This window comes from Anser cygnoides, chromosome 4, assembly GCF_040182565.1.
Source record: "Anser cygnoides isolate HZ-2024a breed goose chromosome 4, Taihu_goose_T2T_genome, whole genome shotgun sequence".
NCBI lineage: Eukaryota > Metazoa > Chordata > Aves > Anseriformes > Anatidae > Anser > Anser cygnoides.
This window is the reverse complement of record NC_089876.1, coordinates 44,839,301-44,853,598: the sequence shown is the minus strand read 5'-3', so window position 1 is coordinate 44,853,598 and position 14,298 is coordinate 44,839,301. Positions and strand designations below refer to the sequence as shown.

Here is a 14,298-nt window from a genome sequence, read left to right as displayed (position 1 = left end):
GTTTTGCTAGTAGGCAATATGTTACTAGGCAAATCGATATGGATGGCACGATATTGCATTTGTATTTACAGAGTTAAAAATAAGACCTCTCTGAGAAGAGGTCTCAAAGAGAGATACAATCTATAGTACTTTATAAAGACCTAATGTGCTATAAGCCTTGAAGGCCTGTGGTGTGTAAGAACTTATTTGTGTACCACTCTTGAACACCTCTAAGGGGAATTTGAGAATACTTGTTACACACTAAACATGCTTAATAGGTTGTCATGGAAAAGATTTTTGAATTTGTTCTGGTATCTTAAAGTTCTGATTATTATTTTTTTTTCTGAGCAGCAGAGTTCTGTAAAGTCTGATGAAAATTGCTGCTCCTGAGCCGTCATCTTGAAAAAAATAATTGTTTCCTTGGTTTTAGGTGTTGGTAATACTTCTAGGCAGCAAAATGTGTGGTTTCATGAAATGTCAAAACGGTTTCTTCCTGACCAGCTCTGAGAATTTGGCTGAAGACTGTTGTTTCTGTGCTGACTTTTGTCTTCTGAAGTGGCAGATAACAGGAACAGTGAAAGCCACTGCGATATTTCCTTTCCCCGTTCTGCAGACTTTCTCCATTCTCTACACCTAAGTGCTTATGACAGACTTATTTTATGTTTTATATTAAAGAGCGATTTATGATTAAATGTTAATGAAATAGAATTTTCACTGTGCTTTCATTATATTCTACTAGTTTGAACATTTTTCAAAGCAGCACACCAAAACCCACTGTTTTCTATGAATAAATAATAAAAAGCTTGTCTGTACATTATCATTCATGCATTCTCTAGTTGCCCCATTGGTAATTTGTCTGCCAGCGTAAAGTGGGCACTTCATATTAAACAGACCTTAACTAAAGCTAAAATTAATGTTATGATTCTAGTAGTTCTTCTTCCCAAATCTATAAAATGAAGTCAGTTGAACAGAAATCCTAGCTGAACGTAGTCACACTAAAAATCATGATGTTCTACAAGTAAAGGATTTTAAGTGCCTTCTGCGTCATTGCCCAGAATGTTCCAGAGGAACCCTATCAGCATTTTGGAGGTGTGTTTATAAATGCAACTTAAAAAGAGTTATTGCTATGTTGCAATACAAGTTGTCAGTGAAATTGAAACTAAAAGGCAATGTATTTATTTTTAAAGAATAAATCAAAAGGGAAGGTCATGTGGCAGTTACTAGTGAGCAGAAGGAACCATTCACCTAAACATAATGTTTGTGTATTGTGGAGAGGGGAAACAATACTCAAAGAAACTGTTATAAAAAGGGAGCAGTGTCAAATGCTTTTGTTCTTGTAACTTAAACTCATATGGAAGCAGCTCTGCTTTTTCTTCAGACTCTGGGGAGTTGCAGGGAGGAGGAGGAAGAGTGCTATCCTGGGAAACGAGTGCTTCTGGAAGCTTGTTGCAGAAAACTGAGATGGCAGATAAACAGCGTTCGTACCACAGTTCATTCCCTACTGACACTTGACTCAAAGAGGGAACAGAACCTAATCCCTACAGAAATATGAAGAAAGTAACGTACTGCTGTTACAGACTCACTTCACATTTTTTGCCATGTTGCACCTGTTCTTAATGTTTTAAAGCAACAGTTGTAAATTGCTCCAAAATGTGTAAGTTAATTTTCAAAATGGCCTCATGTGGGCTTTATAAAGCTTGGTTTGAAGGCGTATATGTGTCAGGAGTTACCTCTTGGGAGTAAATTGATGGGAAGAATGGAATAAAGTAGCTTTTAGAGGAATTTGATAAGCTAAGGAAAGAAAACAAGAGGCTTGTAAACATTTACTTTCCAGATTACAAAAACAATTTTGTGGTTTTCTTTCCTATCTTCAGAAATGACACACTAAATTAGATGCTCTAAAATAAGGGCAGATCTGACATTTGTTGATATCCTAGAAGCTACAGAACGGTGGGTGAGCTGGTACAAAGTTTGGGCCTTTATGACAGCATATAGGAGTAGATGAGAATGCACACCTTGACACGGGTACTGTCCCCGTGATGTGAGGTCTGCTCTGGAAAAGGGTCTGTGCGTTTGAGCTGCAGTATGGACCTTGGAGGTATGGAGGATTATGATATAACATAAATATGAGAAGTTGCAATTTATCTATTATTTCTTACAATCCATATAATCTCCCTTCTACCCCAGTATCTAATGCTTTCTAGTGGTTTTCACGATCTCTGTCTTCTTCATTCACTTTCTTTATTAATTTTTCAGTATATTCCCCCCTTTCATGTTTTCCAGCTTCAGTGAAGTAGTTCCATGCAGACTTCTTTCTTAGTTCACCATCACTATATAAGAAGGGATATTGAGAAGTCGCGGATCTGTTACAGGTATCCTTTGAGCCTGACTGATAGCTTTTCAAAAGAAAATTTTGCTTTGCAAAGTTCTGTTGCTATAAATAATAGTTAGGAATGAGTTAGCAATCTTACCTTAAAATACAAAGTATATTAGGTAACTGCAGCATTTAGGGCTAATGATAAATCCAGCATTGTTTCAGCTTGTTTCCGTGTGCATTTCAACACAAGGAAGAAGTGGCATGCATTTCTTTGTTGAATTGCTAAAGCCCAGGTGTTTTGTCCAGGTATTTTGAAGTCTGTACCAACAGCTAAAAAACAATAGGAGTAAAAGTGCAGTAAAAATGTTGTAAATTTTCTTAAAGGTTAAATCAGTCCCAAAGAATTGATAAATTCAGAAAAAAACTACTTTGCATAATGATGCAAATACCAAGAGATACTCTTGTAGGAACAGAAAAAATGACTTCATAAACATTTCCCCTGGTTTGTCATTTCAGGGGTTTACAAAAAAGTAAGTTAAAGACCTAGGTAGGTTTTAAAAGATGTACTTTATTACATATGTCAGAGATGGCTCCATTGCATATTTGTTGGTGGGAGAAAAATGCTCCTTGTTCTGTTTAGTTTAATTAATAATGAACATTAATGAATTACATTGCTTATTACATTTTTTTTTCAATCTTGCCTGTCCAGCATGTGAGTAGGCAGGTGGAAACAGTCTAACTGTATTTTACTGATGGATTTCTCTAGGTATGTAGTGTGACTGTTGTGAAGGTATAATAAGATAAGTGAATTGTTTTTCTGCAATGTATCTCATACTATTTTCATGTAAGATTTTGTAACGGATGAGTCTTATTTACCTGCTTTCCTGGAAGAGCAGATTGTGTTTGTACAGAGCACATTAAGTGAATTAAGCAGAAGAGCAGTTAGCCCATTTGCTTAGGAAGACTGGTGTTTGAACAAGAAGGTTATGGCAGGATACCAAGCAGTCTGGAGGAAAAATACTCTAGATGTAACCAGTCTGGTAGAAGAACTAATTTGAGATGGGTGTACAACTGTTAATTCATGTGTTATTACATTCCTTTGTTGCTGGAAAATAAATTTGGGGCAAGAGGAAATTTTGAGCCTGGAATTGTGTCTCTAAGTGAATTTGAGCTGATGCCTTTCAAGAACCTTTGGAGGTTACTTGGACCAAGGCACCAGGAGGTGGTTGCCTGATGGACACGTTTTTGTTTAGTTACCATCTAACTTTTATGTTTGTTTTTTTTTTTCTCAGCATCTCTCCTAATACAGTTTATTTATAAAATATCGCCTTATACTAAATTTTACTTCTCTTCCTCTCGTTTCTCCACTGAGCCGCAGTTTGAGGGAAAGATTCACCACGCCTGTTTTTTCACGTGCAACCTCTGGGTCAGCCATCTGGAATTCCCTGCACTTTTGAGGCTGGCGTGTGAATCTGCATGAAAATCCTTGCAGTTCTTCGTGTTTAATGGGATCGCTACCATAGGCCCAGAGGCCACAGGCTCTCCTCATAGAAGTAATTCTGCAGGAGTCTCAGCAGGGACAGGGGTTGCAAGGCCTTTGTACCTTAAGAGTTGTACCTTAAAAAATTGTGCATGCTTTCTCTGATGTGGTAACATCCAGCAGCATTTCCCCATGTAAAGTATGTTTTTAACTGCTTTTATATTTCACAGTGATTATTTTTCCAACATCTCTGCCTTTTTTCCCGTCCCTTAACAATGCATTGTTTTTAATTTCATTTCTTATGTGAGGAATTCCTTTTCACTAGGATCTGTGGATTTATTGCATCTAAAGAGTACTGTCCTTTTTGCTCGTTTTCATCAGTGTGCCAGTCTGATGCATCTGTTTTGGATGTCAGTCCTTCACATTTCTGCTCCAGGCTGTGGGTTCATCTGTTCACAGGAATATCACTTCAGACGTTTTCTCGAGTGCTTGTCTCTGGTGCTTGTCCCTCTCTTGTCCCCCCTTGTAGTGGCGTGTACTTCAAAATTGTGGGATCTATCATTTCAACTAAGAAGCAGCACCCCAGTATAGTGCTCGAGTCTGGCGTATTTAGTACAGCTCATAACATGCAAAAATCATTGTGTTAGCTCTCTCTGTGTTTGCAGACAAATGAAGCTTAACATTTCTGTCCAGGCTCCAACTTTACCTAGCAGATTCTTTATTTAATCATTTCAACCTGTGTTGTTCGTGGCTTTTCAACCTCTATTAGACTTGTTGTCAGTGTGTGCTGTCGCCACAGAGCTGCCAGGTTCCCTGGCTGACTCTGTACTCCTAGTGTGTGTTGTCTGTATTGTATTTGTGGGATTTGCCAAGATGTGTAGTGAAATAATAAGCTTGTTTTGTTTTGTTTAAGTTCCTATGTTTTAACACTGGAAAGTTATAAAATTGGGTTAAAAATTGAAAGGCTTTCAAAGTATCCTTGTCCTCAAACAACTCTGCAGGGCATGAATAAGTAACAAATAGATTGTTTTTCAGTCAAAATGAATCAGCAGACATGAGCTTCCCTGCTAAAAAATCTAGTTGAGCTCTTACAAATACCTGTAGGGTTATTTTTTTCTCCTCTTAAATTATATAAGAATTTGGATTACGTGGAATCAATGATCATAGGCTGAATTCACCTCTGAAATTATAGATTTTTTTTGAACCTGTGAGAAAATCAAAAGGTATTGGATACTGTGTTAGAGAGGATGTACTTATCTGTGTTTTTACAATCTATGTGTAGCATGACACTGGGTTGATCTGATGATTTTCTAAAGCCACAGTTTAGTCCTTCAGAATCTGATTACGTCTTTTTTTTTTTTTTTTTAACATAAAGTGCAGTAAAAAGCCATAATGGTACTTATGCTTGCTCATTCACAATAGTTGCAGACTCAGTAAAGGTGGATATCTAAAGAAGGTGTCATCTGATTGAAGATTTTGAGGAAATACTGCTGGCAGCTTTAAAATGTTTTCCTTTCTCTTATACACCTGTCTATGTTAAATGTGTATGAAGTTCATATTGTCATGCACGTTGTATTTATACCATGTACAGACACAAGGTTATAGGTCCCATAATAAATACCTCCAGTTAATTATACCTGTGGCATAATTAACCATAACTTTTCTTTTTTCAGCATCTCATTAATGAGCTTGGTGGAAGGACCATGAATGTGTGGTCTCAAGTAGCTTTTCTTTTTCCCCAAAGTGACCTTAATTTAAGTTAAAATAGGAATTATTTTTAACTTCCTTAGAAAACACTCACTTTAGAGATGAAAATCTGTGCTTATTGCTTGCAAAGTCCAGAATAGGCTCATCTGGTCTTCCCGGTTGATCTCTGTCACACAACACACTGAATTTCTGCACACAGCTGTCCTGGCTCCCTTCCATCAGCGTGGCGGTCTATTCCTACCTGCTGGCCTGTAGGGAGGTGCCTGATGGACTCCTCTCAATGCTCTTTCAGAAGTTTGGCTGTATCACTGAGTTGTGTTCTCTCTCTAACATCTGGCAAATGTGAAATTTTAAAGTTGTGTTTTCACTGGGGTGCCGAGTGTTTTCTTGTGTGTTTTCCTGTAAATCTGTTATTCTTCATCAGCAGGAAGCTTACAAGTACTGTGAGGTGAGCACTGGTCTTCAGCCTGCTTAGCTTTTTGTGAACCTCAAGCGCAGTTTTTAGTGGGTGCCCTGCCATGTGGCTTATCGAGCCTATTTTCCGTGGTTACCAGGATAGCTGCTTACAGGACTTCCCTATTGAGAGATTTGCGAACAAGCTGGGAAGGCAGTGAGGAAAGCTGACAGCTCTGAGGTCAATCCAGCGGCTTTGGCGGTTAGTGTGTGAAAAGGTCCTGTGGTAGCTTTGGTGACGATGTTTTGATATTAATCTTGAATACCTCTAAAATGCTCTGTATTATTAAACTCATAGTGGCGTTGCTTATTAATGGTACTGCTATGGGAAGGTAATGAGATACCTTTAGAGCCTTCTTGGTAGAGTCGTTTCAGGATCTTGTGCTATGATTTCTGAAAGAGTATGGTAACAGAGAGTATTGGGAAGTCTCAGGAGAAATTAGGCAAGATAATGGGATCGCTGAAAAATTAACACAAGTCACAGCTGTATGAGAAAAGCTTTAAAAAGTTTTTTCAAACCATATAAAGTGAAGAGAAAAAATGAAAGTGGCTCCCCAGGCAGGGCTGAAATAGATGTATTATATCTGCTGATGCGTAGTCCTGTAGTGTTTGGCATAATTTGAAAGTTGAATTTACTTTAAAATTTATAGTTGTTTCTAAAAAAAAAAAATTGAAAAACAACTTCATATTCAATTTCCTGAAATTGCAAAAGTTAGGCTAAGTAGAGTAGGTTTGCTTGTTTTCATGTGTTAATTCTCGTATTCTGAAAGCGTGCAAATGGCATTTGTCTTTGGATTTACAAAAACTCTAGATATTCAGAGTTTGAATTATTTAAAGTCCCACAACACATGCACTTTTGCTTTTCAAGCTTGAGTTATAATTTAATTAAAAACTTCTGGTGCATCGCTAGCTATTTAAATATTAAAATGTTCCATGGATCACTTTCGATTATCTACCATCATGAAATTCCTGAAGATGTCAGATTTTTAAGATTCCCAAAGTTGCACTTGGAATTGTCTGTTGATGCAATGGGGACTGTGATAATTACATACATCCATTAGTATCAGCAGAGGAGATAAACTTTGGGGAGGCTTAATGGGCATGTCTCAGTGACAGCTAGCAAAGAACATTTGGCATGATTAAGGATGGATTTGAATGTACTTGAAAATATACTCTCATTATGGACGCCCAGTGGAAGTTGCACTACAAATGTTAAATTCCCCAGAAGAAGAGTTGTGTGGCAGGGAAGCTTTGAAATCCACTGTGGCCGTCATCCAAATTACTCTCTTCTCTTTGTGTCTTTCCGCTGTCAGATTCACTTTGTGATGCCCAACTTGGTTCCCTGCATCTTTGAAAAGAGGCAACCTGTTGATTTCTGTGTTTCAGATTGTCCGAAGATACATCAGGGACTGGCTTGAAAGGAAGAAGCCTCCATTTGGCGCTATCAGCAGCTGTGTGCTCCTGATGATCATCTACACCACATTCTGTGATACTTTTGCCAATCCAAATATCGACCTTGACAAATTTAGCTTGATCGTAATAGTGTTCATAAGTAAGTTCAGTCTTAAAACATATTATTTATCAGTGATTCATGGGTGCAATGAGCTATATGTATTGCAAAGGATGGGGCTGGGGTAATGCTGAAATGGGGCTAGAGCTTGTACTTTTAATGTGTCTAGCAAAATAGATTACCAGACTTCTTAGGGGCTGGATGCTTTTAGGAGATTGAGTAAGCATTTTGACAAGGGTGAACCCTGCTACTTAGGTGTTCCTGAGACTACTCAGTGGACCTCCCCTTGTAAAGGGGCATGGTATTACTTTCCAAGTGTTTCTGACTGTTCTGATTTGCCTTCTTGTTTTTTAAACAGCCATATTTGCACAAATGAGACATTCCAAACAGAAAGGAAATATCTGGGTTTAAGCTGTTACTCAAAAGCATTGTTAAAACTTTTAAATAGTTCCTGACCATTTTACAAACCTAGAAACTAGTTGGGAGTTCGAAGGTGTTGATACATTTCTGTGGATGAACACATTTGGTGCAGAGTTTGTTTTAGAAGCACTCTATTCATTCAGCCTTAAATAATGCACACATGAGAATAGACTGCTGGTATCTTTGCCATCAGTTAAAAATACACTTGCAGATCACTACCTCCCAGGGAAGGACAGTGGTATACAGGCACTGTCTTCTCTCCCTGTAGGTAATTCCTGTCTTGCTTCAGACTGTGCAGAGACAGGAGTTTCAGTTTGCTTGAAGCAGAGGTAGCGATAGTATGCTACAGTATAAATCACGTTTTATGTTTTCTAAAACTGTTAGACTTTAAGAAATCAGTGCATCACTTTCCTGAAGTATGTGTATGTGCACGTTTCTGTCTAAGAAGAATCATGTATCTTATATAAATCCAACCGTCACTGAAGTCAGTGGGAAATTTGCCTCTGTACTTAGTGGGTCACTTTTTATTCCATTTTACATGTTCTAGTTGTGGCCTTTTTTTTATTATGAAACACTATATGTGTGTCAAATATTACATAGAATTATAACTGGTACTGTATAACTGCTTTATTTTGGAAGCAGAGAAGAGGGAAGCCATTCAAATGAGCTTTTGCAAAATGGAGGCAATAGTTGTTTGCACAGGCATCTGAGAAGGACCACGTGCCTAAATCAGTGTAGGATTGTCAGAGAAAAAGAGGGACATGGAAATTTCCAACTCTGACATAACATGCAGAGAAAGAGAACGAAGTAATTTCATTACTGTGATGACCACTACTTTGAAAAAAAGTTGCCTTTGAGATAAAAAGGCACATTTTTCCTTGAACAGTTGTGGAGTGGTTGCTTCCATTGCCCTTCTTTTACTTTCTTTTGACAGAGACAGCTCTGCATTTGTGCCATGTGTAATTATGTACACCACTTGCAGTACAATGCATTAAAATCATTATATATACGTTTTCGTTTCCAGTGTGCATAATTGGAGTTTCGTAGTACAAATATTAACATAAGCCTTGAAACTGCTAGGAACTTATTAGGCATTTGTTTTTGCTAAAACATTTATAAAACTGAACGATAAGGAAGTTGTGGAGATAAGTATGTATGCTATATTCTAGAAAAAAGTTTTTGAACCTACATTGGATATGTTGGCTGGATGCGTGTGTTATGTTATTACCAGGATGTGAAATTAGCACAAAGATTTTGAGATGAAACTGCATTTATTATTCTGCTGATTAATGTTGTCATGGAATTTTTATGTTAATATGCTAGCCACAGCAAAATATGCACGAGGGATAATTGGTAGTAACACATGCATATTGCTTTACAGAAGTATACGTATTAAGGGATTTTTTTTCTGTGCATGTTCAATTAATGTACTTAGCTGCAGAAATACTGTAATTCAGGAACAATGGATTGCTTCCGTAGTTCATGAAGGAAGTATTAAGTGCATGCTGAGGTGACATTTATACATCCTAGGAAACGTATGCAAGAGAATGGAAAATGTCACTGGTAATAGCTAATATCCCTGCCATGTTGCCCAGTTATAAACTGGGGTCAAAATCAAATGCATTGTCTTGGCTTGCACTACCCTCAGGGACACATTAGCCTTATTGCATTCACAAGTTTTGCAAGGAGAAGGGAGAGGACTCACCCCCAGATTCTGCTGAAAGTAAGAGCCCTCCCCCCAGCACACTCCCCCCGAAAAGGGCCGTACAGGTCATAGGGCTTCTCCTCCAGCTCTGCGGGGAGTTCCTGCCCTCCAGTGCAGAGCTGGTCTCTGCAGCCTCAGCAGCTACTCACAGCACAGCTGGGAAGCCGCCTCTGCTCCCTGAGCTCATTCCCTGCATCTCTGCAGATCGAGTGTGGGCTCTGCGTGTCCCAGAACCCCTGCGGGCATCACGTGAGCTGGCAGAGGAGTCCTCCCCTCAGGATGCACAAAACCCATCCACACTTACAAAGTTGACTGAGCTTGAATGAACAGCTGCTTTGTCTGATGTATGCTGCCCAGTTCAGGAATTAGCCTTTGTCTCAGAGGGAATTAAATGTGTATGATTATCTCCTGTTAATAGTGATCATTCATCAGGAGAGTAATATACCCACTGTGTGAGAATATTTATTGCAATCATGCTTACACATTGTACTTTCTTCTGTTAAATAGAAAGGGGGCTACATTTAAATACTTGGCAACCAAAGCACATCCAAGAGGTTTTATGTTGTTGATCCCATAAGCAAAACTAGTGAAAACAGATGTGCAGCATGCAACAGTGAATTTCTCTGTAATTCATTGTTTCAAGAAATACTTCATTCAGAAGTTACCTCGGGAAGAACTTGTGTAGTCAGAATACTAGCTCTGTCTTGGATGTGATGATACATATTGTTTTTGCAGACATGATTGTCCTAATCACCAGCCTTTAAAGGCTGTCATTGGATTTCTCTCAATTGACTTGGTCTAGCCTACCTTCTGATCTTTTCTGTGAGTGCAAAAGGCGCATACATGGTACTTGCAGAGATTTAAATGACGTTCACTTCTGTGATGCAAGTCCAGTTTTACCTTGTTTCTCTTTCAGTATTTTCTGTTCAGATGAGCTTCATGTTTTTGACCTTCCTCTTCTCTACAAGGTAAATGAGCGTCCTATAACAGAATGCTTGAATATTTTTGTGTGATATTTTGGTTTTGTGTGATACAAAAATGTGAAAGCACAGGTTTCCGAATAGGGGTGACCTCATTTTGATATTTCATATTGTCCTTACTGCATTTTCTGTTAGCATTTCATAGACTAAGAGAGCAGGACCTGAATTCTGTCCTTTCTTGTGTGTTAATTACAGAGTTGTTAAATCTCAATCAATCACTGCTATACCTCATCCACTGAAAAAAAATGGATTTGCACAGATGTCACTGAAGGTATAATTTGCCCTGCAGACATGCTGATGACATATGAGAGAGAGAACTCAGTTTGACTTTTTACATCTCAAGATGCATTTGCTGGGCTGGCAATCCACTCTTCTCTGTATATGTCAAATCTGTTACATTTATATGGTGATTCCTAAAAGGCAGTTGTCCCAAACTAACGTTTGGTATAGGTATTCTTTTTCTAAGAAGAACAGTTGTATGTACACTTCTCAAAAAACAGTACTGCAAGAATGGTGTTAGCCAAAGGCTTAGTGCATCACTTGAGCTAGTTAGAATATCCAGCACTGTCCTCTGATTTGTGCTTCCTGGAGTATTTTCCTCAGCAGCACTCTGCTGAATGTGAAGTGTCACAATATAGCAGACTCCAGACATATGCTTTATATAAATTATACAATATCTGTAAGGGGGAATCATAAAGAAAGGTGCCATGTCTTACAGCTACTTATGCTTTTTTTGGTGCCACAAGGAAATTTCTCTGTGACAAGGTCATACTGTGACCTTGGAAGGCAATTTTATATAACTTTTGAATGGCTATACTTGATCTGGAGGAAAGATCTGCCCCAACTGTAAAATCTGTAAAATGTAAAAAAATCTGTAAAACTGTAAAATGCTGTAAGTAGTAACCAGTTCAGACAGCATGATAAATATTTAGAATCTTAGAAAATTATTCCAAATTTGGACCAAAGAGTGATCCATTAACCAGTCATATACCTCTGCATGTCATTTTTCCACCTTTCCCGGCATTGCTTCCAATGTGTAAACCTTTAGATGAAGATTTTCTCTGAAGTGGAAGATAACTACCTGTTCTAAGCAATGTTTATAGTGTAGACTCAGTATACTGTCTAAATTGAGCTTCTTGTAACTGTTACATACTAGGAAAGAAAATCATAGGTCATGCTCTTTTTTATTATTTTTTTTTCACAGAGGCAAACCTGCCACTGCTGTGATATAGCATGTTTGCAAAAATAGCCCTGGCTGGAATAAAATTTGTCCTACATACTGTGTGTTCAGAATTCCTCTCTTTCACAGGGGAGCATATTCAGTAGAGAGTCTGCAACAACTGAGAAACAATTCTGCTTAAAAAAAAAATCAAACACTACTGTTCATTTGTTGGTAGAATTATTTCTGTCACTAGAACTGATCAAAGTGATGTGAACTTGCATATGGATCCTCAAAGTAATATATTTGATTGATGATGTTTTAAGAAGGTTTTTGCTATTAGAGGTTATTAAAACTCTTTCTTTTCTAGGAATGACTCTGGTTTCACACCAGCAGATACAGTGGCTATCATTTTCTGTTCCACACACAAATCCCTCACCCTGGGTAAGTCAGAAGATAAGCTTTTGAGCAAAACAACAGTAACGTTCATAGCCTGTTTTGTTGAAGAGGAAATAAAAGTAACTGTTTGCTGGCTTTTCTGCTTAAATGTTTTTCATTTCAGTGTGGCAAGTAATGCTACCAGTATGATATTAATTGTGGGATAATATTTTTGCATACATAAAATAAATGGTTATTACAGGACACGCAACGTAGTCTTTTCAGCTCAGATTTCAGGTGTATCGTTAAGACCTTATGGAAAGGTGGATTTTTCTTTCTGTTCTTATATTGCTGTTCTGTTGCCTATTCCGATATTGATAAAATTTCAGCTTTGTTACTAAAAATATTCTAAGGTATATCTTCCCAGTTTCACAATAAATTTCTTAAACCTCAAAACTAGGATGTACAAGTGAAAACAAAGCATGTAGTGTATTCAGTAATCACAAACAGATAATAGTCTTTTACTTAGTATGTGCGAAATGTATGTGTTTAAGTCTGCACATTTTGGGGGGCAGTGTTTTAATTATTAGAATTAATTTATCAAAATAATATTGAGATATTTGTCATTTAAAATCTCTTAGTGATAAGATGTTCTAGTGTAAAGTCACAAAATACTGTCTGAGAGTCCTGCTTAGAGTCACTTCATACTGCTTCATTCATTATGTTCAGTCAGTGAAATGACTAGTACTTGAATATTTTCGTGCTGTTTTTCAAAATATGAAAACATGTTTGATAGAGCATATGCAACTAAATATATGCCTTTTCAAGACATAAACACAGCTAGTGTCAATAAGGGAGTTAAGAGCTCAGCCTGAAGTAGGGGAAGAACGAGTTCAAACTTAGAGAGGTGAGATGTTTTCAGGTCAGTTTGATAAGGTAAAACTCATCTCAGGGTTCTTTGCTTCAGCCAGGCCTGTGCTGCAGAATGGTTGCAAGCATCCTTGGCAGACTGTGGGAGGTGAAGGAGTTCCTGGAATACAAGGGAAAGGCAAACATAATACCTCTTTTCGAAATGGAAATGAGGAGGGGCCAAGGAATTATAGATAGTGAGTTTAACTTAATTTCGTAGGAAACTACTGAAACAAGTAAATAATTTTAACAGTGTAGGAGGAAACGAGGAAATGAGTAAGAGTCCCATAGATTTGTCAAATGCGTATCATATCAAACCGAATTCGTTTCCTTTCACACAAGGTCCTGTGGTTTGTGGAAAAGTAGCAAAAGTTGCATGGGTTAAGAGCATCCTGGCTTTTGACACTATTGCATGGTGTTTTGGGTTCCACAGTTCAAAAACAATGTGGACCAATTGGAAGGAGATCAGAGGAGAGTGCCATAAATGACCCCAAGTCTCATAAATATGGCCCATGATAAAGGTTGAAACAACTGAGTTTATTGAGAGACAACAGCTGAAATACAGTAGTGATCTTCAAACGCATAAAAGGTTGATGCAAAGTAGGAGAAGTGACTCTTTCACAGTGGACTTTGAAAAGGGAAGAGCTTTGTTACAATGAATAAGATTGAAGCAGTCAGGGAAGCCTTACTGTAAAAAACACTTCAGCCGTGGAATATGTTGCCTATCAGTGTTGTGAAATATCTTATCATTGTAGACCAGCTTCAGTCAGGAATTAGATAAACTGGAGTTGACCCTGCCTTGGAGCAGTAGATAGATTAAATGACATTTGAGGTTCTTTCCAGCCGATTGTTCAAACTGAAGTTTCAACTAGTAAATGTGCTTGTATTCAGGAGGATGGTTATGTTTGTATTTATAGAAAGCAACTCCACACCTAAATCATAACACACTACTGTACTTGCTGCAATATGGAGATGTATAGGAACTTAGGACACAAACATGATATTACAGAAGAAAAGTTGGTTGTATCTGACAGCACAAATGTGTAATTTGCTTCTTTCCTCCCCTGTGAAAACAGTTTTATATACACTCTATGAATACTTCTGCAGCATGTGATGGCACTGAGAAAATAACCACAAAGCCTTTTTAAAAAATATTTAAGTCCTGAAGGGGCTTGCTTACCTTCATCCAGGAAAAGCATTAGGGACTCTTCATCTCTTTCACTCGCTCTGCCAAGCATCCTCATGTAGCATCTTGACCCGCACCCTATGTGAACAGCTGAGTCGGTGCACATCTCATCTGC

General features: G+C 38.0%; 1 protein-coding gene across 10 annotated transcripts in view; it reads left to right on the top strand.

Annotated features, from left to right (window-relative positions):
• Positions 1 to 14,298, top strand: part of SLC10A7 (solute carrier family 10 member 7) — a 148,982-nt gene that overhangs the window by 113,354 nt on the left and 21,330 nt on the right. For 9 of the 10 annotated variants that reach the window (XM_048071709.2, XM_066996706.1, XM_048071708.2 and 6 more), the window contains 3 exons: positions 7,323 to 7,488; positions 10,488 to 10,539; positions 12,081 to 12,154. In XM_048071709.2, the coding sequence (XP_047927666.1) occupies positions 7,323 to 7,488; positions 10,488 to 10,539; positions 12,081 to 12,154 (292 nt within the window). Of the gene's footprint in view, positions 1 to 7,322; positions 7,489 to 10,487; positions 10,540 to 12,080; positions 12,155 to 14,298 lie in introns of those variants that run through there. The other variant, XR_010831484.1, reaches the window with a different exon arrangement.